General features: G+C 48.2%; 2 protein-coding genes across 2 annotated transcripts in view; both read left to right on the top strand.

Moving 5' to 3' along the window:
* TOP2A (DNA topoisomerase II alpha) overlaps window positions 1-15044 on the top strand; it is a 35070-nt gene extending 20026 nt beyond the window's left edge. The window contains exons 20-35 of the mRNA XM_056127398.1: window positions 156-304; window positions 720-951; window positions 1441-1575; window positions 1690-1890; window positions 2241-2436; window positions 3661-3752; window positions 3861-4025; window positions 4530-4613; window positions 6966-7148; window positions 8517-8610; window positions 9192-9344; window positions 11015-11147; window positions 11264-11307; window positions 12466-12606; window positions 13348-13547; window positions 13834-15044. Coding sequence (XP_055983373.1) covers window positions 156-304; window positions 720-951; window positions 1441-1575; window positions 1690-1890; window positions 2241-2436; window positions 3661-3752; window positions 3861-4025; window positions 4530-4613; window positions 6966-7148; window positions 8517-8610; window positions 9192-9344; window positions 11015-11147; window positions 11264-11307; window positions 12466-12606; window positions 13348-13547; window positions 13834-13962 — 2331 coding nt within the window. The 3' untranslated portion in view covers window positions 13963-15044. The remainder of the gene's footprint in view (window positions 1-155; window positions 305-719; window positions 952-1440; window positions 1576-1689; window positions 1891-2240; window positions 2437-3660; window positions 3753-3860; window positions 4026-4529; window positions 4614-6965; window positions 7149-8516; window positions 8611-9191; window positions 9345-11014; window positions 11148-11263; window positions 11308-12465; window positions 12607-13347; window positions 13548-13833) is intronic.
* A 7335-nt stretch (window positions 15045-22379) lies between these two features.
* GJD3 (gap junction protein delta 3) lies at window positions 22380-23872 on the top strand. Its single transcript, XM_056126550.1, has 2 exons — window positions 22380-22436; window positions 23032-23872. Exon 2 carries the CDS (start codon window positions 23036-23038, stop codon window positions 23870-23872), a length of 837 nt encoding a protein of 278 aa, XP_055982525.1. The 5' UTR covers window positions 22380-22436; window positions 23032-23035.
* Window positions 23873-26466: the final 2594 nt, after the last annotated feature.

Genomic DNA, 26466 nt, shown 5'->3' with positions numbered 1-26466 from the left:
GAGCCAAGGGAAACTCCTTAACGCTTATACTATCTTTCGGGCCTGAGTTATTTATATTTGTCTGAGAAAGGTCAATAAATCTCTATACTTCATTGCAATAATGTGGCTATGCCATTAATACTGTTCCTCCAGATTAATGTATCTTTTTCTCACAGATGTCACTGATGATGACCATTATCAACTTGGCCCAAAATTTTGTGGGGAGCAATAATTTAAACCTCTTGCAACCCATTGGTCAGTTTGGTACTAGGCTACATGGTGGCAAGGATTCTGCTAGTCCTCGATACATCTTCACAATGCTCAGGTGGGTATGCTTTAATTTCCTGTGAGTTGTCGTTTCCAATTTTGAAATAATATGAGAGATCCTGGTGACCAAAAATAGAAAATTCTAATGGCTTAGAAAAGATACTTTTGACATAAAGGCTGGATTAATTAACTTTTAAAAGCAGACAAAACTACTTATTAAAGTTTAGTGACGGGACTGGAGCCTATAGTACAGCAGATAGGGTGTTTGCCGTGCTTTAGCAAGGGATGCTGCTTATCACCCTACAGTGCATTTCCACTAGGCCTGGAACATAAAGAGCATTTAATACTGTTACGTAAATATCAGCAAGTAAATCTAAGATTATTTTCAGTCACAGATAGGAGATAACATCTTTTTTCCCCCATGAATCATGAAAGCAATATTTTTGTAAGATAACATTCTTTGTTTTCTTTAGCCCTTTGGCTAGGTTGTTATTCCCACCAAACGATGATCATACCTTAAGGTTCTTATATGATGACAACCAACGTGTTGAGCCTGAATGGTACATTCCTATTATCCCCATGGTGCTGATAAATGGTGCTGAAGGAATTGGTACAGGGTGGTCCTGCAAAATCCCTAATTTTGATGTTCGTGAAGTTGTAAATAACATCAGGCGTTTGATGGATGGAGAAGAACCTTTACCAATGGTAACTATTATGTATATATTAAGGACCTTAGTTTTACCTTGGGTTTCAGTTCAGTAAAACTTGGGCTGGAGATGTTGCTCCACACATGGCCAACCTGGGTTCAATCCCCAGTACCAGATAGTCTCCTGAGCACCACCAGGAGTGATCGGTGAGCACAGGAGTGAATTCTGAACACTGCTAGTGCGTGAGTGAGGCCACGAGTTCAATTCTTGGCACCACCAAAAAAAAAAAAAGACCAGAACTATGCAAGGTTATTGTTTGTTGGGAGGGCCTACCCAGAGATATTCAGATGCTATTCCTGACTGTGCTATCGAGTGTCCCCTGGTGTTAGGGACCATATGTGGTTCCTGGGATTAGTAGCAGGATGGTAGCCTCTGCAGCCACATGCAAGGCAAGTGCCTTACCTCCTGTACTATCTCTCTTGCCCTAGTGATTTTTGTGTCTTTTTTTTTTAATAACAATTTGTTCTTTTTGAAAATGCCAATTTAGGTTCCAGGTTACAAGAACTTCAAGGGAACAATCGAAGAGCTGGCTCCAAATCAGTATGTGATTAGTGGTGAAGTGGCGATTCTTAATTCCACAACCATTGAAATCACAGAGCTTCCCATCAGAACATGGACCCAGGTAAGTAAATCTGTGGATTTCTCTTTATCATATTATGTGATGAGGGTGATGAGGCCAATACTTTTTCTACCATTGCTTGTTGAATATTTAGGAGCTTGCATCTCTTGTTTTCAGACATATAAGGAACAAGTTCTTGAGCCCATGTTGAATGGTACTGAGAAGACTCCCCCGCTCATCACAGACTATCGAGAATACCACACAGATACCACCGTGAAGTTTGTTGTGAAGATGACAGAAGAAAAACTGGCACAAGCAGAGAGAGCTGGACTTCACAAAGTCTTCAAACTCCAATCTAGTCTCACATGCAACTCTATGGTATGTCTCATTTTATGCAAGGTGCATATGTCTCAACTTTTTATCAGATGTTTATATTGCTAATAGGCTATCTTAACTTTTAGTTTTTATTTTTTTTTTCAAAAAATAGTCCTTTCTCTAAAACTCTTTTTAATGAAATTTAGTGAAATTATCTTTTGGGTTACCTGGTGATGCTTAGGGGTTGCTCCTGGCTCTGCACGCAAGAATCACTCCTGGTGATGCTCGGGGAACCATACGGGGTGTCAGAGATAGAATCCAGATCAGCCACGTGCAAGGCAAACTCCCTATCCACTATACTATCTCTTTGGCCCCCAAATTATCTATTCTTAACTCTTGTTTTTCTTTTCCAGGTGCTTTTTGACCATGTAGGCTGCTTAAAGAAATATGATACCGTATTAGATATTCTAAGAGACTTCTATGAACTCAGGCTTAAATATTATGGACTGAGAAAAGAATGGCTTCTGGGAATGCTTGGTGCTGAATCTGCTAAACTGAATAATCAGGCTCGCTTTATCTTAGAGAAAATCGATGGCAAAATAATCATTGGTATGTTTTTGAAATACTTACTCCTGTATCTAAAACTAACACCAAACTTCCTTGAAACATTTTTGGTGAGAAGGATGGTAGGGAGGGAGGGCAAATCCATTTAGTTCAGCTGGTGGTTAATACTACAAGCATTTGTTTCAAATATTTAACACATCTGTACGTAGCTTTTAGATAGCTTTAGCTTTTCCAGATTAGGCATCTTGAGAGATCCCTGTGTACAAGCCTGAGCAAATTGCCTGAGCATTTGCTTTGCAATCAGCCAACCCGGGTTCGATCTCTGACACCCCAGATGGTCCTCCCATGTTCTGCAAGGAGTGATCCTGGGCACAAGCCAGAGCAATCCCTGAATGCAGCTGGGTGTATCCCCTATCCCCAATGAATAAAAATTTGTAAAATCAAAAGCAGGGGCTTGGGTCAGTGAGACAGTACAAGAGATTAGGGTGCTTGCCGTATACACAGCTTTCTCTGGTGCGATCCCTGGCATCCCCTCTGATCCCCTCAGCACTGCCAGAAGTGATCCCTGAGCACATGGCTAGAAGTAAGCTCCTCAGGGCAAAACCACATGTGGCCCCCAAATCCAAAAATTTAAAAAGGGATGTGATTCAGTGGTAGAGCACTTGCTTTTCATGTGTGAGGCCCTAGGTTCAGCTCTCAGCGTCATATTGTTCCCCAAGCACACAAGCACAGCTGTTGTGTGCCCCCACTACTCCCCCAACAACCCCCCCCCTTGCAAAAAAGAGGGAGAGAGAAAATACATTTAAGCAAAATAAGATGTACAACTGAGGTAGAGGTTAGAGTCTTACACAAATAAAGGTTTCATTTATTTATTTGGAGTTTCTGATTGGTTTTGGTTTTGGTGTTTAGGCCACACCTAGTGGTGCCCAGGCTCTGCACTCAGGAATTACTCCTGGAGTGCCAGGGATCAAATCCAGGTTAACTGTGTGCAAGGCAAGCATTCTACTTGCTATACTATCACTCCAGCCCCCACAAATAAAGATTCTGATATCTTTTGTTCTGTTTTGAATTATGGATCATAGCCTCAGGTGATTTGTCTGCCCACTTCTGGTTGTGACTAGAGGTTAGTCATTTATTAACCAGAATGTACAACAAAAATATGCAAGAAAAGTTTGGTTTCCAGTTTTAAGATTTTGACTTGATACATGAAAATTTAATCCCACTTCTTACGTATCTAAAATTGTTGTCTTTCTTTACATTTTTTAATAGAAAATAAACCTAAGAAAGAATTAATTAAGGTTTTGATCCAGAGGGGATATGACTCAGATCCTGTGAAGGCTTGGAAAGAAGCCCAGCAAAAGGTAATATTTTTGTTAGCCGTTTTTTGTTTGCTTGTTTGTTTGTTTATTGTTAAAGACAATTTGTGTTTTAAATTTCTTTTTGGCATTATATTTTAATGTTTCATCTAGGTTCCAGATGAAGAAGAAAATGAAGAGAGTGATAATGAAAAGGAATCTGATAAAAGTGACTCTGTGACAGATTCTGGACCAACCTTCAATTACCTTCTTGATATGCCTCTTTGGTATCTAACTAAGGAGAAGAAGGATGAACTATGCAAACTAAGAAAGGAAAAAGTGAGTTATTAGATAGTTTCTGTTGCTTAATTATATTCTAGTGGTGAATATTAAAACTTGGGAGCTGGAGATAGTACAGCGAGTAAAGCGCTTACCTTGCATGTAGCTGACATGGTTCCATCCATTTCTACACCCCATATTATCCCCCAGGCATTTCTGGGTGTGCTTGCCTCCCAGAAAAAAAGAATTAAAATTGTGTTCCTTGTGAAAATTTTATTTGTTGAGTTTGGTATGTTGCTCAGCAGTAGAGCACTTGCCTTGCATCTTTGAGTTTTGATCCCAAGCACTGCACAAAAAAATACTACTTAGTGCTGGAGCGATGGTACAGCAGGTAAGGTGTTTGCTTTGCACCCAGGTTCAATCCCCAGTCTCTCATATGGTCACTGCCAGGAGTTCCTGAGTGCAGAGCCAGGAGTAACCCCCAAGCATCATCAGGTGTGACCCAAAAAGGGAAAAAAATACTACTTTGGCAAAAATTAATTCTTAATCTTTTATTTTATGAAGGAGGAAGAATTAGAAATATTAAAGAGGAAGAGCCCAACAGATTTATGGAGAGAAGACTTAGCTGCTTTTGTTGAAGAACTGGAGGTATGTTGTTCATGTTACCTACATTAGAAATTTCTATTAATGAATTAAGTAATCTTTCAATGTTGTCAAGAAATTTCAAAATTGGTACACATTCTCTGCTGCTCACATCACAATCTGTAATGGGTACTTTCTCTGGCTATATTTTTCTATATGGAAAAAAAGAAAAGAACAATTTCACAATTGGTAGTAGAAAGAATGTAAGTAACTTAAGTAAATACTGAAAGATAGCATATAAAAGAACAGACTAGGGGCCGGAGCAACACTACAGCAGATTGCCCTGGCATTTGCCCTGCACGTGGCCATCCCAAGTATGATCATCAGCACCTCATATTGTCCCCCAAGCCCACTAGGAGTGATCCCTGAGCATAGAGCCAGGAGTAAGCCCTGAGCACAGATTGTTAAAAATTAATTCAAATAAACGATCCCAGGAAATATACTACTCTAACATTAATAAAGAAAGAAAGGAAAGGATAGGAAGGAGATGAATTTCAATAAAGGAAAGGACATAATGGGATTGAGAAACAAAGAATTTAAATGTGGAAGACCCAATGTAGTGTTTCCCAACTTAACCTAAATGAACATAGACAATTTGCTTGTTGTGCTAACTAATCGGTTGCTTTAGAAAATTCTTTGTTACTATAGCCTCCCTAATAATGTTTTGATTTTTTTCCCTTATCACTTGACATGTGAAAAAGTATTTCATAAAGTTAGCTAAAGACTTAATATGCAGATTTATATTATTACACTTTAATATGAATGTCCAACTTGTACTTGTTAAGATGGAGAAGGATGTACTAGTAGAATCATGTTCTAGTTTATTTGAGTTTATAAGTTTCTGTGTTTCTATGTATAGATATGTATATATTATATCCTTACTTGTTTCTTTGGTGGGGGCAGTGCTTAGGGCCTACTTCTGATTCTCTGATCAGGGATCATATGACCCTATACACATTGCCAATGATTGCACAGGAATTGGCCCTGTGCAAGACAAATGCCTTAACCCTGTAACTATGTCTCTGGCCCCTCAGTTTCCTCTTAATTCTCATAGAAATTAAGTGATAGAATTAAGAATAAAAACTAATTTGCTGTCTCTACACTTTTTTAAAATGGGTCTTTTATCTTTAATTTTTGTTTTTGGGCCACACTTAGCAGTGCTGAATGCATACATCTGGCAGTGCTTGGTGAGCCATACAGAGAACAGGGAATTGAACTTTATCATCCCTTGCAAGGCAAGCGCCTTATCTGTTGTCCTGTCTCTCTAGCCCTTCAATGAAGATCTTAATTATATCTTCCCTATTGTTGAGTTTACTTAGTTGTGGAATAATTTATCACAAATTTGTCTTAAGGTAAAACAAATTGAGGGTGGGCCAGAGAGATACTGTAGCTTTGCACAGGGTTGACCTGGGTGTGGCCCCAAACCAAAAAAAAGCAAAAAAAAATAAATAAATAAAAATTGGAGGAGCTAGAGCAATAGCACAGTGGGTAGAGCATTTGGCCTTGCACACGGCCAACCCGGGTTCAATTCCCAGCATCCCACATGGTCCCCTGAGCACCTCCAGGGGTAACTCCTGAGTGAAGAGCCAGGAGTAATCCCTGTGCATCTCCTGGTGTGACCCAAAAAGAAAAAAATTAAAACTGAAGAAAGTACAGGGGTTAAAGCGCCTGCCTTACTTGAGGCCAAATCCTGTTTCTAAACCCAACAGCACCACCAGGGGTAATCCTTAAGCCCCATCAGGTATAGCCCCAGATACCACCCATACCCCCTAAAAAAGGATATAACAGGGGCTGGAGCGATAGCACAGCAGGTAGGGCATTTTCCTTGCACGCGGCTGACCCGGGTTCGATTCCCAGCATCCCATATGGTCCGCCGAGCACCGCCAGGAGTAATTCCTGAGTGAAGAGCCAGGAGTAACCCTTGTGCATTGCCAGGTGTGACCCAAAAAGGGGAAAAAAAAAAAAACGAGATATAACAAGCCAAAGTCTGAGGCCAGAAAGATAGCACAGTGGGTAAGGCACTTGCCTTAAGCACAGTCCACCAAGCTCAATCCCTAGTACCACATATGGTCCCCAAGCTGGCTAGGAGTGATCCCTGACTCTAGAGCCAGGAATAAACCCTGAGTACTGCTGATGTAGCCCAGCAATAGCAAAAGTTGAGGGCTAGAGCATGTTGTGCATGTATGAGCTCTAAAGTTGATCCCCCAGTACCACCAGGAGTGACTCCAAACAAAATACAAAAGTAGTTGTAACAGATTGAAATGAATTTAACGATGCCTCTCTTGCTATTCCTAGAAAGTGATATTTTAATCTTTGTTAATAGTTTATAAACTCAGTTGGTTTTTATCTTTCTTATAGGTTCTTGAAGCCAAGGAAAAAAAAGATGAACAAGTAGGATTGCCTGTGAAAGGTGGAAAAGCAAAGGGGAAAAAACCCCAAATGACCGAAGTCTTACCTTCTCCAAGTGGAAAAAGAGTCATCCCTGTAGTGACTGTAGAGATGAAAGCAGAGGCAGAAAGGAAAAATAAAAGGAAAGTTAAGGTAATACTCGATTGCATATAAGCTACTTTATACTTGTTGGGGGGGGGGGGGTGGTGCAAGGGGTTGTTTTGGGGCCACACCCAACAATGCTCAAGATTTACTCCTGACTGCACTCAATAGCACTCCTGGTGGTCCTCGGGAGACCACATGGAGTACCAGGGATCAAACCTGGTTCAGCCATGTTCAAGGCAAATGTCCTACCCACCATACTATGCTCCAACCCTGAAGCAGCTAACATACCTTTTGAGATTGGAATAACGGCTGAGGAGCTAAGTGAAATAGTCAAGCACTTGCTAGACATGTGCACAGTCTTGGGCTCAATCCCTAGTATCACATAGCCCCCAAGCACTGCTGGGTGTAGACTCTTCTTTTGGTTGTTTTATTTGTTTTGGCATTTTGGGTAACATCCAGCAATGCTCAGTCAGGGGTTACTCCTGGCTCTGCACTCAGGAATTACTCCTGGCTGGGCTCAGGGAACCATATAGGATGCTGGGATTGAACCTGGGTCGGCCATGTGCAAGGCAAATGCCCGACCTGCTATACTATTTGGCCCCTGTACACTTTTTTTTTTAAATAAAAATTACCACATTATAAAGATCTCAACTTTATTGTTGGAGATAGGGGTCACACCTACCAGCGCTTGGGGGCTTTTCCTCCTGGTAATATGTCCAGGGGACTATGTGGTCGTAGGGATCAAAACCAGGCTTTCTGAGGCAGAAGCAATAGTATAGTGGGTAGGGCACTTGCCTTACACAGTGCCTAACCAGGTTTGATCCCCAGCATCCTATATGTTTCCCCAGGCTGCCAAGAAGAGTGATGTCTGAGCACTGTTGGGTATGGTCAAAAGAAAAGCAGATTTTCTGCATGCAGTGCCTGCACTTAGCTACTGAGCGATCTATCCAGCCCAGTCCCACCATTTGGACTATATCCTGTACCTAATCATAATTTTCCTTATGGACTTGATTTTTTATAAAATTTTACCTTTATTCAACACTAGTAGCTCCCCGTGACGTATTCGATATGCCAAACACAGTAACAACAAAGTCTCCAATGGAGACGTTACTGGGCCCACTCGAGCAAATCGATGAACAACGGGAGGGCCTTTACTTTACTTTACTTACACTAGTAATCAAAGCCCAAATTTAAGATGACTCTGACGGGCTGGAGCTTAGCAGGTAAGGGCATTTGCCTTGCATCCGGCCTACCCAGATTTGATCCCCAGCATCCTATATGGTCCCCTAAGCACTGTCAGGAGTGGCTCCAAAACAAATCTGATATTCCTGTTATATATTTGTATAGCTGACTAAACTGTTTCAAATAATACATTGGCAGAACTTGACCTTTCTTGTTTATCTTGCTGTCTTTCAGAATGAAAACACTGAAGGAAGCCCTCAGGAGAATGGTGAAGTAGAAGGCCTCAAAAAAAGATTAGAAAAGAGACTGAAAAAAGAAAAAGAACCAGGTATTAAAACAAAGAAGATGACTTAGGGACCAGAGAGATAGTACAACGGGTAGGGTCTTGCACACAGCTGACCAGGTTCGATCCCTGGCACCCCTTATGGTCCCCTTAGTCTGCCAGTTGTGATCCCTAAGTACAGAGATGATAGTAAATAAGTCAGTGTGATTTACAATACTCTCATTATTAATGTTTTAAGAATATAATGCTGTGGACTTGAAAGATGGTACAGCAGGTAAGGCACTCCCTATTTATGAGCATATACTACCACAGAAACTCTACAGTGTATTTATTTGATCAGATGAGCAAGCTAGCTAGCTCCAAGCCCCATAAGGAAGAGGGACTGGACTGGAGAGAAAGCTCAAAGGACTGGAGTACTGGTTTTTCAACCTGCAAGCCTGGGTTTGATTCCCAGCACCACATGGTTCCCTGAGTACCCCAACAGTGGCCCCAAGAAAAGAGAAACCAAGTTTGTTTCTACTCCCCACTATATTCTCGCACTAACACCAAATTTTCAGAGAATAGATGGGAGACAAGTATAGTCACTAAGAATATGTAAAAGCATTTTTTCCTATCTCCGTTTCTAGGTGCCAAGACAATGAAACAAACTACATTATCTTTTAAACCAGTCAAAAAAGGGAAGAAGAGAAACCCCTGGTCTGATTCAGAATCAGATATGAGCAGTGATGAAAATGATTTTGATGTCCCTCCACGAGAAATAGAGCTACGGAAAGCACCAAGTAAGGAAAACAAATATACAGACGTGGGCTGGAGGTCAAGATCACCCAGGCTTCATCTGGAGCGGGCGGGGAGAACACACCTGCTCCATCTGAGGTGCCTTGGTGAACAGTGGGTAGGGCATTTGCCTTGCATGTGGCCGACCTGGGTTCAACCCCCAGCACCCTATATGGGCCTGAAAGCCTACCAGGAGTCTTTTTTTTCTTTTTAATTGAATCACCAGGAGATACAGTTACAAAGCTTTCATGTTTGAGCTTCAGTCATACAGTGATTTAACACCCATCCCTCCACCAGTGCACATTTTCCACCCCAATATCCCCAGTATCACCTCCACCCCCATCCCAGTCCTCACCCTGCCTCTGTAGCAGACAATTTCCCCAATTCTCTCTCTCTGCTTTTGGGCATTATAGTTTGCTTGAATTTTCCCTCCCCCATTCAAGCCTTCCTGTCAGGGGCAGACACTAGATAATTTATTTTCTTTTTGGGGGGGGGGGGAGGGGGTTTTCCTTTTTGGGTGACACCCAGCAATGCACAGGGTTTATTCCTGGCTCTGCGCTCAGGAATTACCCCTGGCAGTGCTCAGGGGACCATATGGGATGCTGGGAATTGAACCTGGGTCAGCCGCGTGCAAGGCAAACGCCCTACCCACTGTGCTATTGTTCCAACCCCTAGATAATTTATTTTCTGTTGCTCACTTTGAGTATGATGAGAGCTTGCATGGCTGCAAAAGCAACTGTGCACTTCTGGAATTCTAAGATTGTAAATGGTTGGGGTCCAGAGACATCTCTGTAGGGCGCTAATTCATTTTGGGATTCAGCAGGAAGTCCCTGGACCAGGGCCATTGGTGCGCTGAGACAGCGCCCAGAGGCAGGCTGTGGGCCTGAGAACCAGGATCCCAAGCTGGCGGGAAGCCAGGGAGGGACAGCCCGACTTCTCTGCCTCCACCATGAGGCCTGGAGTCTTAGTCCTGGAACCTGTATACCTGGCCTTGCTTCTGGAAGCTCATGGTCACCCAGGCTTCATCTGGAGCGGGCGGGGAGAACACACCTGCTCCATCTGAGGTGCCTTGGTGAAATTGGCTCAATACAGGGCCCGGAGAGATCTCCGGCAGTGTGCTGTCTTCCTGGACTCTCTGCTGTGTCTCTGGGCAAAAGCTGTTGGTAGGAGTAATTCCTGAGTGCAGAACACTTTTGAATGTGCAACCCCCCCCCCCCCCCCCCCCCCCGCCGCCTCCAACACCAAAAGAGAAGATAAAAAAACATGCTGAAAGGTTTCACTGGCCATATTTCAGGAACACAATCCCAGAAATGTTTGTCTAAGTTACTTAAGTTTTGAAAAACTAAGGCTTCTTTTAGGAATTAAACCGAATATTAAATATTGCGGAGAATTGCCTCTCAAGCAATACTCGGGGGGGCTCTGTGGGCACTCCAGTTATATTTAACCAACTGAACTACATTCTCTGGCATAGCAGTGGCTGTGCTGGGGTTGAGGTGCATGCAGTGCTGAGCATCAGACTCAGGGACCTAAGCACAGGCAAGATATGTGCTTCTGCTCTTGGAACTGTCCCTCTGAGCCCTAAATAGTAAATCTTTATTAAATATTTTACCAATCTGGGGATTGCTTATTTCTCCTTTTATTCTCTTTGACTCTTGAAATATGTATTTTTTCACAGCAAAAATTAAAACCATGGTAGATTTGGATTCAGATAACGATTTCTCTGATTTTGATGAAAAGAATCAAGATGAAGATGATGGAGATTTTGTTCCATCAGATGATAGTCTACCTACAACCAAAACTTCCCAAAAGTAAGTTTCTTCTCTAAAATGGATTTTTATATTTCTTTAATAGTCAAACAATAACAGTTTCTTGTTTGAAATAATTAGAATTAGATTTAAGTACTTTTATATTTTTTAATTTTTAGACAAACTAACAAAGAACAGAAACCACCAAAAAGTGCCATGTCAGGTATGTATTTACGTGAAAATAACTTTAAAATAGTTAAATGTTGGGCCAAAGCAATAGAACAATAAGTAGGGCATTTGCCTTGGAAGTGGCTGATTCAGGTTTAATCCCCAGCACCCAATATGGTCCCCCAGGCCTTCTAGGAAAAGCCCTAAACACTGCTGGTGTGGCCGCAAAAAAACAAACAAAAAAAAAATTACATTCTTAGCATTACAGTGATGTTTAGAGATGGATTTTTTTAATATTTTTTATTGAGATACTATAATTTACAAAGTTTTTTATAACACCTAACTTTATAATCAGCCATAATCAAATTCTATGTATACAGTTTTCCCATCCTCAACCCCATCATACTAGTATCAGAGATCACTCCTGCTGAGCTCTGGGGCCATAAGGGGTGCCAGGGACTGAACCCAGATCAGCTGCATTGCAAGGCAAACACTGTAACCACTGTCCTATCACTCTGGCTCCGAGATAGATTTTATACTTAATAAATTTAAAGGAGGTGGGGCTGGAGCAATAGCACAGCGGGTAGGGTTCGATTCCCAGCATCCCATATGGTCCCCTGAGCACCGCCAGGAGTGATTCCTGATTGCAGAGCCAGGAGTAACCCCTGTGCAACACCGGGTATGACCCAAAAAGCAAATAGATAAATAAATTTAAAGGAGATAAGGGGGGGGGGGGAGTTTTTCTTTTAAGTAATCTGTGTGGGACCAGAGAGATAATGCAGCGGTAAAATGCTTGCCTTATATGTATGTGGCCAATCTAGGTTCGATCCCCAACAACTCATAAAGTCCCCTGAGCACGACCAGGTGTGGACCCCCAGAAAATGGAAAAATCAATGAAATCTGCTCGCTGGGTACTATATTAGAGGCTAGAGATTTAAAGCAATAAAAATTCAGTGCTGTATGGTGTTGGAACACTGTATACATGAATTAACAGTTGTGGAGGGCCAGAGATAGTACAGTGGGTAGGACTCTTACACGTAGCTAGCCTGGATTCAAACCCCAGCACCCCAGTGGTCCTTTGAGTCCTGTCAGAAGTGATCCCTGGGCACAGCGCCAGGATCTGAGCAGTGCCAGCTAAGGTATGCGTAAAGCAAAATGAGCAGAAAAAAAGTCCAGTGGATTTTCACATTTCCTAATACCTTTTCATTTGAAGTAATGGACCTTGATGCTGATGATGTCAAGAATGATGTACCAGTTTCCCCAAGCCCCCTTGCTGCCGATTTGACAGCTAAAACGGAAACTACAGAGCCTATTTCTAAAAAGAAGGTGACAGTGAAGAAGACAGCAGCAAAAAGTGAGCCTGAAGTCTTTGAGATGGGTTAATACTGGAATTAAGTAACTGGCTGCCACATGTAAATTTTGATTTTATTCCCAGCCTTCACTGTTAAGTTGAAATTAAATATTTTCTAAATGAATGAAGCCTTTAGAAATCCTTGTCATCAAACTGGTGGTTAAAAGTTTTTCTAGTAACATGTTTCTCAAAATGCTAGGCATCAGACCAAAAAGACAGTGCAAAGGACTAGAGGATATACACCACTGAGTATGGCCCAAACCTCTTGGTACCCCCCTGCGCCCTTTGCCAAGGCTAGGCCTCAGCTAGTTCATTTCTGTGACAGAAATAGGATTTCTAAATTACAAGTGTTTAATGTAAAAAAAAAATATGCCTATAAAATGTTAAATATTTTCTCTTGGGGCCAGAGGAACAGTTCAGCAAGTAGTAATTTTACCTTGCACTCAATCAACTGGGGTTCAATCCTCAGCACCCCATATGGCCCTCTGTACACCGCCAGAATTCCTGAATGCAGAGCCAAGAGTAAGTCCTGAGCACAGCCAAGTATGGCTAAAGAGAAACCCCATAAAAGCCTTCTCTAGTATATTTTCTGCTATTACATTCTTTCCCGATGTTAGTAAGGAGACAGGGAAATAGCTCAAAGGTCTGAGCTCTGCCTATTATATGAGCCCTTAAGCCCCTGAAAACAAAAATTCAGAGGATAAATCATCTCTAAGTGGTCATGATGATTTTGTTGACTTGCAGGTCAATCTTCCACCACCACTGCAGGCACCAAAAAAAGGGGTGCACCAAAAATAACCAAAAAGGATTCAGGTTTGAATTCTGAAACCTCTAAAAAGCCTGATCCCACTAAAACAAAGATTCGTCGCAAAAGGAAACCTTCTTCTTCTGATGATTCTGACTCTAATTTTGAGGAGAAAGTTTCTAAGGCAGCTGCAAATAAGGTGGGTATTTTGAAACACAGCCAGGCTTTGCTCTTCTTAACAATTTGGCACCATTTTTAGGAAAGTTAATTTAAATCTCATACTCCATTAGTTCCTGCTGTATTTTGTTTAGCTGTAGCAAGTTCAATGTGCCACTTATCTGGTGAATGAGATAATGCTTTTAAATCTCTTTCTTACTCCTTATGAAGGTGGAAAACTTGAACTGGAGTCTGATTGTGCCTTTTACATTGAAGTTATGCTGTGGGTTGGTGTTATGCAAATTACATGGACTTGTAATTTCTTGTAGAAATCCAAGGGGGAGACCAATGACTTCCATCAGGACTTAGACTCTGCTCTTGCCCCGCGGGCAAAATCTGGACGGGCAAAGAAGCCTATAAAGTACCTTGAAGAGTCAGATGATGATGATCTGTTTTAAAATGTAAGATGACTATTTTGAGTAACGGTCTTATTAAGCCCAAGGCTGTTTTTAAAGTTGCCTGAAGCTCTTAATTTCCTCCCCTGAGAATGTAATTTGAAAAGATAATCCAGAACTCTCAAGGTTGTAAAGGTAATCCAGAACCCTCAAGCATATAAAGCCCAAAGATCCCTTTCTCTTTTTACAATATTATCTAACATATGACTGTCTTTTGGGCAATACTGTTCTTACTTTAAAGTGTCTGTGTTTTGAGTTTGTTGTCTTTGAACTGATTTTATGTTTTACTGCACTCTTGAGAGTTGTGGTCACTTTAGCATAATGTCATTTGTTTATTGACCCTTCACTCTAAAATGGGAGCACTTTGATATTCAAGTGTCTACTCCATCTCTTTTTGTTCCAGCAAATATTATAGAGCATGATCAATTTTCTTTTCTTAGATTTTATAGGTAATTTTCCATCAGATACACTTTATAGTTTTAATACAAATACTCTCCCCCGTTAGCCTTTTATGTGCTGAATTTTTGTTCAAGCAATGAGAAATTACTCAAATTCTTCCTCTCCTATTTGGCATCATCCTTTTGATGATTATTACAGACTCAAGAAAATACCATTGCTGGGGCCAGAGTGATAGTCCAGTGGTAGGTGCTTACCCTGCTAACTATCCTCAGCACTATATATAGTCCCTAAGCCCCCCCAGGAGTAATCCCCTGATCACAGGGCCAGGAATAAGCCCTGAGCACCGCCAGGTGTGTTCCCCCCTCCCCCCCAAAAAAGCCACCATTGCTGTTTGTCTGTAACCACAACATAATCAGTAGCATGAAGAAAACTTAATGTGCCATTCCAAGCTCTTGCTGTGTCCCCTCTGGCTGCCTCTGAGTCTTAGACATCCCAAAGAGCTGGTTTCGTGGGAGCAGAAGAGTACTGATTTCTAGATTGAAGAATAGGAAACATTTGCTCAGAGATCTTATTATTTTGCCATATTCAGCAGGGAGCTATTGTATCCATTTTGGGAAATTTCCATTATTTTCAACACTCGTATCCTTTTGTAAACCTTTCTGTCTTGTTATGTGTGTGTACTTTAAGTGGTGTTATTAATGTTTTGTATATACTTAATATGTTTTTCTATTTAGCTTAATTTCAACAATTTTGTACTTTAATAAAATGTTCTAAACATTGCACCCATTGGATTCCCTTCTTCCCTCTGCACTACAGCCTATATCTCTCTTAATTACCTTTAGAGAATTATTTTAATCATACCCTGATGTGCCTGAACATAACAAGTCTTTGTTTTTGTCCCAGCAATTCTCACACTAAGAAATTTAGTTCTAGGGACTAGAACAATAGCATAGCAGGTAGGTCATTCAAAAGAAAAGGAAAGAAAGAAAGAAAGAAAGAAAGAAAGAAAGAAAGAAAGATAGATTTAATTCCACTGCCAGAGTACTAGTGCAGTACATAGGGCTCTTGCCTTAATTGCAGCCAACCCAGTTTAATCTCCAGCACTGCTTATGATCCCCTGAGTCCACCAGGAGTGATCCCTGAATGCAGAGCCAGGTGTGTCTGTCAGGTGTGACCCAACACACACTCCCTCCAAAAAAAATTAGTTCTGGGGGGGTAATGGACAGAGTACAGGAGGTAACTTATTTGCCTTGCACATCACCAACCTAGTTCAAATTCCAGAGCCACATATGGTTCTTGAGCACCACCAGGAGTCACTCCTGAGTGCCACTGGGTGTTAAAAAAAAAAAAAAGGACACCCTCCCCAATTTGGAGGAAATGTCATCTAATACTTTCAGGGCCTAAATGAAACAGTAGAGAGGGAGGAATTTGCCCTCTCCCTGGGCTCCATTTGATATCTATTTTCTGCTCCCAGTGGCAGTGTGCCTAGTTCTCAGGCCCTAAAGTGTCACACCATATTAAAATGGCTGCTCTTAGATGACTGAAAGGAGAGGATTTCCATTAAAACATAGTCTACAAGCCTCGTAGTTTCCACTTGGCTGTTTGTACAGTCCCCAAGAGCAGAAGTTCACAAGCTACCACAGCCTATCCATGACGAGCATAAACAGTGGACAGCTGTTACTCCTGATAATAACATCTCTAGAGCAGGTAGTTAGGTTCCTCTAAAATTTACAAAACAGGGCCAAAGCAAAAGTATAGCAGGTAGGGCACTTGCCTTGCACGTGGCCAACCTGAATTCAATCCAATATACAGTTCCCAAATCATTGTCAGGAGTAGTTCTTGAGTGCATAGCTAGGAGGAACCCCTGAGCACAAGCCAGATGTGGTCCTAAAACAGAACAAAGGAAGAATCTCCATTGAAAACTACCAATGATTGCATTTGTTGCCAGGTAGAACAGAAAGTTCAAACTGGACAAGAAATGGTTGTACTGTGATTTAGTATGTTTGCAGAATTGTCACTGTCACTGTTCTCTCGTTGTTCATCGATTTGCTCGAGCGGGCCCAGTAACATCTCCATTGGAGACTTTGTTGTTACTGTGTTTGGCATATCGAGTACATCACGGGGAGCTTGCCAGGCTCTGCCGTGCCGGCGAGATACTCTCGGTAGCTTGCCGGGCTCTCCAAGAGGGGCGGAGGAATCGAACTCGGGTCGGCCATGTTGGCTGTGTGCAAGGCAAACACCCTACCACTGTGCTATCGCTCCAGCCTGTAGAATTCAGGAGAGCAAAAACCTAAATTATGTACTGCATTGTTTGTTGTCTTTGCGAACGACATGACTCACTAATCATGAAAAGGCTAAAACTGAGGGCATGAGCACATACTTCTGCTGTATTACAAAACCAAATGTTATCTGCAGTGAAGATCTGGAGGGCACAGCAACCAAAAGGCACAATGAGGAACCAGAGAGTAGAGTGGGTAATTGCCCAATCTGGTGCAATCCCCAGCACTTCATATGCTCCCCTGAGCACCACTAGCAGTAATCACTGAGTGCAGTCAGGAATAATCCCTTGCAAATCACCCAGTGTGGCCTAAGAAAGACAAAATGAGCATGTGGGGCCAGAGTGGGGGTAGGGGTCTAGGAGTTTGCATTGCGCAAGACCAACCTGCATAGGGCCCCCAAGGAACATCAGGAGTGATCCCTGAGCACAGAGCTAGAAGTGACCCCTGAGCAATACCAAGTGTGGGCCACAAAACAAGCAAAATGACGATGTGTGTGGGACATGGGGAAGAGACAAAGATACTGCCACGTGCTGCTTCTGTCCAGAATGGGTTTGCACCTAGTCACCAGCGAGGACACAGAATGAATGACAAAATTCCCACAGAATGGGCTTCAGAACACCACAACTAAGCAGATAGGGCTTAACCCCAAAAGTGAGCTACACCCCCATCCCAACCGGGCATCTTCAGCCCCAAATCACAGTATTGATGTTTTTGTTTTTTGTTTTTGCAGTGGGGGAGGGATGGCGTTTGACTTTTTGGCGTCACACCCAGCGATGCTTCGTTACTCCTGGCTCTGCACTCAGGAATGACTCCTGGCAGTGCTCGGGGGAACATGTGGGATGCTGGGGATCGAATCCAGGTTGGCTGCGTGCAAGGCAATGCCCTCTCCACTGTGCTATCACTCCGGCCCCAGTATTGATGTTTTTCTTTTATTTTAAAATTCTCAGTCCACCTGACGTGATGGGCACATGTGAATCAAGGGGTAGAGCACCTGTGTAGCTGCTGTGACCCTGAGATTATCGCCAGGCCCTGCATGGCGTCCCTGCACTGTACACCACAGGTGTGGTCCTGGTGGCCACTGAGCGATGCCCACAGCCTGGTCAACCACCAGCTCAACACTCAGCATCTCCAGGAGTGGCTGCCCTGTGACCCTGTCCAAGCACACCGCAAAAAAGTCTTTTTTTTTTTTTTAAAGAGGGGAACTACACTTGGCAGTGCTGGGGGCGGGGGGAGGGCATGCAATGCCAGGGGTCAAGTCCAGGGCTCCCACATGCAAAGTGTGTGCGCGGCTCTCAAAGCGCCTCTCCAGGCCAGATCCCAACACTGCCCTCGGTTCCCCACTGGAGGTCAGCGTCAGCAATTCCAGAACTTGATACAAATGAAATGCAGTTATGTCTGCTTGGTATCTGGCTTCTTTCATCCCACATGATGTGTTTGAAACTCATGCTGCTACACGTATCAGTCATTTTCCTCTTCTTTTGGCCAAAGATTATTCCATTGCGCGCGTTTGTTTATTCACTCACCTGTTGATGGACATGTGGGTGGTGTCCAGGGTGAATGTATTATAAATAAAGCTGTTGTGAACATGGGAGGGCAAAACCTTTGTTAGAGAAACGTGTTTTCTTTTTCATTTCTCTGGGCTCAGTACCTAGACTGTTAGTACCTAAACCTTTAGGCCACACGTGGCAACAATGCTCAAACCTCTTGGCCCTGTCCTAGAGCAGAGGGGAATTACACCCGCTGGAGGTCCCACCTGCCCGTCTCAGCCACTCTTAAATGTTCCTTGTGGCAGTGTGGCCCGGTCAGTGGCTGAGCTCTGCTGGCAGCCTCATCTACAAGCCATGGGTTTCGGGGTTTCGACAGGCTCTCCCTTCTTTGCCTTGGAAACACAGGGAAAAGTGACAGGAGGGAAACTGCTTGGGGTTGGGGGGGGGGGGGGCGGAGCTGGGAATTCTCTAGAGGCTGATTTCAAAACTCTTTACCCTTGGGCCAAATAACTGGAAAGGTTAAGATGCTCCGCATGCGGGAGCCCCTGTGGGAGAGCCAGTCTGGAGAGCCAGGTTCCATCCCCCCACCGGGCATGGCCCACAAAACAAAATAAGACCCAGGGCTGGGAGAGCACAGGTTAAGGTGTGTGCCATGCATGCTGCTGACCCATTCCATCTTACCACAAAGCAGCACCCCAAGTGACCCTGAGCACAAAGTCAGGAGTAAGCCCTGAACACCCCTGGGTATGACCCAAGCCTCCAACCTGACCCCCCAAACAAAAACCCCAAACTCCCCTTCCCTTACCCTGCAGGTGGTCCCACCACTGAGCCATACCTGGGGGCCCCGCCCTGCTGATCTAAGTCTCCTATTTGTGGAGGCCCAGATGTACGCCCAGCCCAGACTCTGCACTTGGGAATTACTCCTGGCGGTGCTCAGGGGATCATATGGGATGCTGGGGATCGAACCCAGGTCGGTCTTATGCAAGGCAAATTCCCTTCTCCCTGTACTATCGTTCTGGCCCCCAATCCCTGCTTTATTCTGTGGTCTTTGGCCTTTACTCCATCAGCCTAGGGACAGAAGAGTGGGAACAGGTCAAGTGACAATCTGGAGACCGGAGACCATTATGCCTCCCTGGAGGCAACACTCCCGCAAGTGTCCATAAGCCCTGAGTGTGGGAAGTGACATGGACCCAGGACACAGTCACGAATGGAGTGAGGCCTCCTGCCCTCCTGTGGAAGGGGCAATCACAGCTCTCTGCACTCACCAGCACATAGCGGATGCAGCTGGAAACCAGGGAAGAACTACTGTCATCAGAGAAGCAGTCCTGGCTCCTGTGAGCCTGAGAGAAACGGGAAGGGAAATGTAAGATGACGTGCTGCTATAAAGCCCTAGGGACAGCACAGGGATTCGGGCATGCGGCCCCAGTCCCAGACCCGGCACCCCAAGGGGTCCCCTGAGCCTCACCTGGAGTGATCCCTGAGTATTGCCAGCTGTGGTCTGAAATAAAAAAGGCTTAACATCCAGGGCCAGAGCAATAGTACAGTGAGCAAGGTGCTTGCCTTGCATGCAGGTGACCCAGGTTCGAGCCTCAGAATCCCATATGGTCCCCTGAGCACCACCAGAAGTGACTCCTAAGTGCTAGGAAGAAGCCCTGAGCATTGCTGGGTGTGGCCCAAGAACAAAGACAAAAGTTTAACATCCTAGATACTGACCAGAGAAATGAAAATAAAAAAGTTTCTCTAAAAAAAAGGATAATAGTTGTAATACTTGGAAACACTCTGGGCAAGAACTGAGTGTTGAAAGTAGGTAAAGGAAAAAAAGAAAAAGTAGGTAAAGGGATATACATGATAATCTTTCAGTATCTGTATTGCCAACCATAATGCCCAAAAAGAAAAAGAGAGAGAGAGAGAGAGAGGGAGAGAGAGAGATGCATGTCATAGAGCATAGAGGCAGGGGTTGGGGGCAGGAGAGAAACTGGGCACAGGACATTGGTGGTAGGAAATGTACATGGTGAAGGGACAGGTGTTGGAATATTGTATGACTGAAACCCAATCAAGAACAACCTTGTAACAGTGTAGCACTGTCCTCTGGTTGTTCATTGATTTGCTTGAGCGGGCACCAGTAACTTGTTTGACCTTGTGAGACTTGTTACTGTTTTTTTGGCATATGGAATAGCCACAGGGAGCTTGCCAGGCTCTGCCATACTCTCAGTAGCTTGCCGGGCTCTCCGAAAGGGATGGAAGAATCAAACCCGGGTCAGCAGCATGCAAGGCAAACGCCCTACCGGCCGCTGTGCTACCGCTCCATGGTACAATGGACTTCTAGAGGCTGTAACAGTGTATCTCACTGTAATTCAATTTCTAAAAATAAATTTAATTATTTTTAAAAAAAGGATTTGTACTCTGGTGCTCATAACAGCTTTACTTATAATACATCCACACTGGACACCAAGATTAGAGTATGGGGGTAAAGCACTTGCCTGGCACACGACTGATCCCAGTTTGATCCGCAGCACGATGTCCAGTTCCCCAAGCACTGCCAGGAGTTAAAAAAATTGAATTGTTGGAGGGGGGAAGCCATAGGCCATACACGGTGGTCTCTGGAAGTCTCAAACGGTCTTTTCTGGAGACAAACTCCTACACACCTCTGCTGTCTGTGATGCTTGAGGGGCCAGGGCGGGGGTCTGGGCCTGAGCATGACCATGGCCAGGGCGGGACAGGCCCGACCTCCAGGCCAGCCCAGAATGAGGCCGAGCCGAGCCCCGGCAGCTCTGCGGAGCCTCAGCGACACCTTCCCGGCTGGATGGGACTATCTGGAAGGAGGGCGGCTGAGATTGTGGTGTCTCCTGTCCCTGCAGCATCAGACACAGGACAGCCCGGGGCCACGGTGGGCCTCCTCCTCCTCCTTCCCTCCCCCTCCTCCTCCCCCCTCCTCCTCTTCCTCCTCCTCCTCGCCCCCACCACCCAGGGCTACTGGGATTTTTCCAGGCTGGCCGGATGGTCTGACCCAGCAAGGGCTCTGGGGACAGGGCAGGCCCAATTCCTGGAGCTGGTGGGGGCGGGGGGGACAAGCGGGGCATCACACGTGGGGGTCGGGGACCAGATTTGCCAGGAGCAAGTGGAGGTCAGCAGCCCCCAGCCCCGTTTCCTGTTTTTGCCATGTGGGGTCCCAGCACGTGCTTTCCTTTGGCCTCTGTCCAGGTCAGCGTCTCCCTAGCTGTGCCCACTCCCCGGAACAGGGTGGGAGGCCCCCCAGCACGTCCGGGCACTAACACAGGGATTTTCCAGGAGGGGCTGGACTCCGAAGGGCACCTCCCCACCCCTTCCTGAAGCTGGGCAGGAGCCCCCAGCAGCACAGACAGGCTGCAGAGGGCAAAGGGCACCAGGGAGGCGAGCTCCTGCCCAGCTCCCTGCGCCCCCAGAGTCTGGGCCTCAGAGGCCCTGGACCACTACCTGGGGAGCCAGGCCAGGATGGACGGACAGTCCACGAGGCACATGGGTGACCTCCTGACAGTGTGCCAGAGCAAGCAGTGGCCCTCCTGCCTCAGGGCATGAACTACCCTGACCCGCAGCCGTGGACAGGCAGGACTTACCCGGGACAGCCCTCACCAGGCGCTCACCGACCCCAGTGTCAGTCTTGCCCCAGGGCCAGCAGGGCCACAGCCCTTGTGGGCAGCAGGGAGAAGAGAGACTTCGGCTCCCTTTCTGTTTCACCTTCTACAAAGACAGGGAATCTGGGGCCCCGCAAGGACAGGAAGGAAGCCAAGGGCCCCGCTGGACTTCAGACAGCGGCTCGGGAACCTTCCACACGGGATCTGTTCTCCGTAGGAGGAAGCCTGGGGTGGCCAGCCCCTGCCTGAGTGCGGAGGAATCTGGGGACTGCCCAAGGTCAGCCGTGGCAGGGCTGGACCTGAGGCGCCTCGCTGCCTCTGCAGACACCAGTGCTCTCCTGAAGAGCTGCATCTTCCGGTGTGGAAGAGCCCCCAGCTTCCGTAGTGAGAGGTGTGGTTCTGATCAACACCCCAGTTTCCAATGGAGAGGGGGCCGTGGTGCGGGTGGGGGTGAGAGGGATGGAAAGGAAGGGCAAGGGCCCCGGGGGCGTGGCCCTGCCTGCTCCCAAGGGTGGAGCTGCCCCGCAGGGTCACCCTGTCCCTTTAAGAGAAGGGGGAGAGCGAGCCCCTCGGCCATCCTGTCCTGTCATCCATCCTCGCCAAACCCAAAAGGGAAAATGAAAGAGGGGCTGGGAGGCGCAGGTCCCGGCCATCTCCCAAGATTCCGCGCTCAGCTGTGAGGTCCGCGCTCCGGCCATAGGGTGAGTGGGCCTGGGGGGTCTGGGGTCCCCCCTGGAGAGTGGGGGCAGTGAGTGCAGGGTTCAGGGAGGCATGAGGAGCCTCAGAAGAGGTCAAGAGGCGGCAGGAGGGAGATGGGCCCCGCTGGGCCTAGTGGCAGGGGATCCCCCAGGACGCAGGACTCATCCCCACAGTGATGGAAGTGGGGGCTCCTTTTGTGTCAACCCCCAATTCTGGGCGGAGTTCCCTGCAGGGGGAGAGGAGGTGGGGCTCCCCCACTCCCAGGCTGTCTTCTCCCTCGAGGTGGGTCTAGAGACTTCGGCAGGTGGGTTTGGGGACTCCAGCGGAGCACTGGTCAACCGCTCGGACCCCGGGCTGTGTCCCGGACACCCACAGTTGAGAATCACCTCACCCCTTCCTACCTCCACCAGCCTGTGCTAAGTCCTGCGACCCCCCACCCACCCACCACCACCACCAGAAGCTAAGCCCCCTCCCCCATCCTCAACTCACCGTCCAGGGAGAGGCCAGCGAGGCCGGCTGGGCCGGGTGGGCTGGTGGGGTGGGTTCCCCCTGAGGGCGCCCGCCCGCCGCTTACCCGCGCCCCACGTGCGTCCCCAGCACCATGGGCGAGTGGGCCTTCCTGGGCTCGCTGCTGGACGCCGTGCAGCTGCAGTCGCCGCTCGTGGGCCGCCTGTGGCTGGTGGTCATGCTCATCTTCCGCATCCTGGTGTTGGCCACGGTGGGCGGCGCCGTGTTCGAGGACGAGCAGGAGGAGTTCGTGTGCAACACGCTGCAGCCGGGCTGCCGCCAGACGTGCTACGACCGCGCCTTCCCCGTGTCCCACTACCGCTTCTGGCTCTTCCACATCCTGCTGCTGTCCGCGCCGCCCGTGCTCTTCGTCATCTACTCCATGCACCGCGCGGGCAAGGGGCCCGCGGGCGGCGGCGGCGGCGGCGGCGCGGCCGAGGCGGGCGGCGCGGGGGGCGGCGGGCGCCCCGACGGGCCGGGTGCGCGCCGCTGCTACCTGCTGAGCGTGGCGCTGCGCCTGCTGGCCGAGCTGGCCTTCCTGGGCGGCCAGACGCTGCTCTACGGCTTCCGCGTGGCCCCGCACTTCGCGTGCGCCGGCGCGCCCTGCCCGCACACGGTCGACTGCTTCGTGAGCCGGCCCACCGAGAAGACCGTCTTCGTGCTCTTCTACTTCGCCGTGGGGCTGCTCTCGGCGCTGCTCAGCGTGGCCGAGCTGGCGCACCTGCTGTGCAAGGGCCGCCGCGCCGCCGAGCGCGACAACCGCTGCAACCGCGCGCACGAGGAGGCGCAGAAGCTGCTGCCCGGGCCGCCGCCGCCGCCGCCGCCGCCGCCACCGCCGCCCGCCCGGCGCCCCGGGCCCGCCCCCGGCGCCCCGCCCGCCTACGCGCACCGCCCGCCCGCCGGCCGCGGCCGCCACGACCTGGCCATCTAGGAGCCCGGCCGCTGCCCGCTGCCCCGGCCGAGCTGCGGACGTCGAGGCCTGGGACCAGGAGGAAGCCGGGATGCCTGCCGGGCGAGACGCCGGGGGGGCCCGAGAGCGCGGGCTGGGCCCGGGAGGACGGAGGCTGCGGGTCTGACGGACCCGCTGCGGCCCCCGGTTCCCCCAGGGCCTCGCCGGCGTGGTCCGAGGGAGACGTGGTCGCTGTGGATGTGCGCACGAGGCCGCCGCGTGCATCTGTGACCCCGGCATCAGTTCTGGGTGTGTGTGTGAACTGGGCGTGCAAACCAGGTATGGGCTCGGTGTGCCCTGCTCACGTTTGTGCTTGAGTGCGGGGTCAGCTCGGCCTGTCTTTGTGTGTATGTGTATGCATCTGTGTGTGTGCATCTAAGTGTGCATCCATGTGTATCCTGTATGCTCCCACGTGTGTGTGCATCTGTGTGTGCATCCATGTGTGCATCTGTAAGTATCCTGTCTGCATCCGTATGTATCCATGTGTGCCTGTGTCCATCCATGTGCATCTATGTGCACCCATGTGTGCATCTGTGTACCTCTGTGTGCGTACTCATACGTGCATCTATGTGTATTCGTGTGTACACTCATGCGTGCAGCCATGTATGCATCTGGGTGCATCCATGTATGCATCAGTGTGTGCATCTGTGTGCACCGTGTGTATCTGTGTACGCATTCGTATGTGCGTATGTGAGCATCTGTGAATTTGTGTGTGCATCCGTGTGTGATCCGTATGCATCTGTATGCATACTGTGGATATATGTGCATTTGTGTGTGCAACCTGTGCATACACTTGTGTTCATCTTTGTGTATCCACATGTGCATCTTCATCCATGTGTGCATCTGTGTGTACAAGCATAAGCAGCCGTGAGCCCTGTGTGCACGTGCAGACATTTTCCACTTTCAGGGGCACTGCAGGCAAGAAGGGGTCTCCCGAGGGACCCCCAGAGGAGCCGGAGGCCTCCCACAGCCTGTGTGCTGGGACTTGTGCTCACCACCCACCCTGAAGCCTGTGGCCCTTTCATGGGGGGGTCAGTGGGGCTCGAGCAGGACTCTTCCCCGTGGTCACCCCCTCTCCCTACTGCTCTCCCTCCCGGTCCAAACAGAGGAAACGTGCCCCCAGCACCCCCCTTCCCTTGCCGCCATCTCCATCTGACTTTCCTCCCTCACCTCCTGGAAGCCACTCTCCATAAAGTGGCCCAGGAGCTAAGTGACAAACCAGGGCCACCCTCTGGCCACACCCTGGGGCTTCCATGGACCCTGCTGACCAGACCCCATTCATTTCTCAGCACCCTCTCCTGCCTGTGGCCCACAGCAGCTGGATGCGTCTGTTTTAACTTGGGACCCCTGCCTGAGTGCCGGGGTCTCTCCTGGCTCGTGCATCCCTGTGTGCGGGCAAGTCCTATTCCTCCCACCCCTGGAGGTGTCTTTCTACACCTGCCAAGTTCGCCCGGGCTCCCCTTCCTGGGGTGAGTCGGGCCTATGTCAGGCTTCTCCAGACACCCCCCCTCCCCGCAACCAGGCCCCCAGGGTTCTGTGCCTCCAAACAGCAGAATGTTCTGGTACCAAGCACGTGCCCAACACGACCTCCAAGTTTTTTGGATTTTGTTGTTGTTTGTTTATTTGTTTGGGGGGCCACACCTGATAGTGCTCAGGGCTTACTCCTGACTCTGTGCTCAGGGATGACTCCTGGAAGGTTCCAGAGACTGTATGGGATGCTGGGGATCAAACCCAGGTGGGCGGTGCGAGCCAAGTGCCCTACCTACTGCACTGTCCTTCCGGCCTGGCCACCAAGTGTTGGGACTAGCCTGTCCATCTTCCTCTGCCCAGAACTGCCCTCTCTGCAGTGCCCCGACAGCCCCCCTGCTGGGCACAGTCCTTCTGAGCTGATGGCACTAGGGTCCCCTCCAGCTGCCCCCGTGTGTGGCTGAGGCCCATCCCTGAGGCCTCAGGCAGGAATGACCAGTGCCCGGCTATGATGTCCGCAGCCCGCCCGGGCACTGCTGCGTTCCATGGCGCTGTCCCATAGCACCCACAGAGATACTGAAGGGCTGTGCATGCCCCGAGTCACACCCGCAACTGCCAGTCCAACCACGGCCACGTTAAAAGCAGCACAGAGGCGGGCGAAGTCCTTGAGTGAGACATCCTTCAGCCCGCGCGAGGGAGAGACCTCCTGTTCCTTCCCCTGTGGGTCAGCTCTGGCTACTGTGTGGGCTGGAGGGCTGGGCAGCGGAGGCTAAGTGAGAGGAAGTCTCCAGGTGGGCAGGACTGGGGACAGGCGGGAAGGGGCATGTGCACGAGGGGGCAGCAAGAGGAGGATGTGTGCCCGGGCAGGGGCCCCTCCATCCTGAAGCCAGAGTGTGCAGTGGCCGCTGGGGGCTTGTAGGGACCCAGACAGGGTCCCAGCAGGTGCAGGTGCCCAGCCCCTCAGGTGCGCCCCTAACCATCTCAGTGCCGTCCTGAAGGTGCCGGCGTGTCCGGTGCTGCTGCCCTGTTCACCTCATCTGCTTCAGCCTCTCCTCCGAGCGTCCCGGGCAGCCTCCAGGCTGGAGTCCCCACACAGCATCCACTCCTGT

This window comes from Sorex fumeus, unplaced genomic scaffold (genome assembly GCF_029834395.1).
Source record: "Sorex fumeus unplaced genomic scaffold, SorFum_2.1 ptg000063l, whole genome shotgun sequence".
NCBI classification, from domain to species: Eukaryota; Metazoa; Chordata; class Mammalia; order Eulipotyphla; family Soricidae; genus Sorex; species Sorex fumeus.
This window is presented reverse-complemented; position numbering and strand designations above follow the sequence as displayed.

Excerpts from the sequence above, each read along its gene's own strand:
- GJD3 (XM_056126550.1), top strand. The coding sequence starts at position 23,036 with ATGGGCGAGTGGGCCTTCCTGGGCTCGCTGCTGGACGCCGTGCAGCTG.